We start from the raw sequence: 338 nt of genomic DNA, 5'->3' as shown, positions 1-338 counted from the left end.
CCGCAACAAGTACGGCATGCTGGCTCGCCTGGCCGTGGAGGCTGGCTTCGACTGGGTCTACTACGAGTCCAAGGCGCACATCCACTGCTCTGTCAAAGCAGGTAAGGCAGGCAGCCTGCCCAGGGACACCTCGGGGTGGGGGACACCCCCAGGTCACGGCTCAACCCCCCTAGAGCCTTCCCCGCCCTGCACGGTGCCGCCCGGCTTCCCTCCTCCTCGTCCCCGCAGGGTCCCCATGAGCCCTGCCCGCCCCGTCGGGGCTCCTCTGGGGATGCGGAGCGGAGCCCCCGAGGGCGCATCCTACCTCCCCCCTCTCCCCTCTCCGCCTCTTAGCGATC

At 69.8% G+C, this 338-nt stretch overlaps 1 protein-coding gene across 1 annotated transcript in view; it reads left to right on the top strand.

Annotated features, from left to right (window-relative positions):
• The window catches only part of SHH (sonic hedgehog), a 41,314-nt gene that overhangs the window by 5,609 nt on the left and 35,367 nt on the right, over positions 1–338 (top strand). The window contains exon 2 of the mRNA XM_009886789.1: positions 3–101. Coding sequence (XP_009885091.1) covers positions 3–101 — 99 coding nt within the window. The remainder of the gene's footprint in view (positions 1–2; positions 102–338) is intronic.

This window comes from Charadrius vociferus, unplaced genomic scaffold, assembly GCF_000708025.1.
Source record: "Charadrius vociferus isolate BGI_N301 unplaced genomic scaffold, ASM70802v2 scaffold255, whole genome shotgun sequence".
Lineage (NCBI taxonomy): Eukaryota > Metazoa > Chordata > Aves > Charadriiformes > Charadriidae > Charadrius > Charadrius vociferus.
The sequence above is the reverse complement of the archived record's forward strand: the minus strand, read 5'-3'. Positions and strand labels throughout refer to the sequence as shown.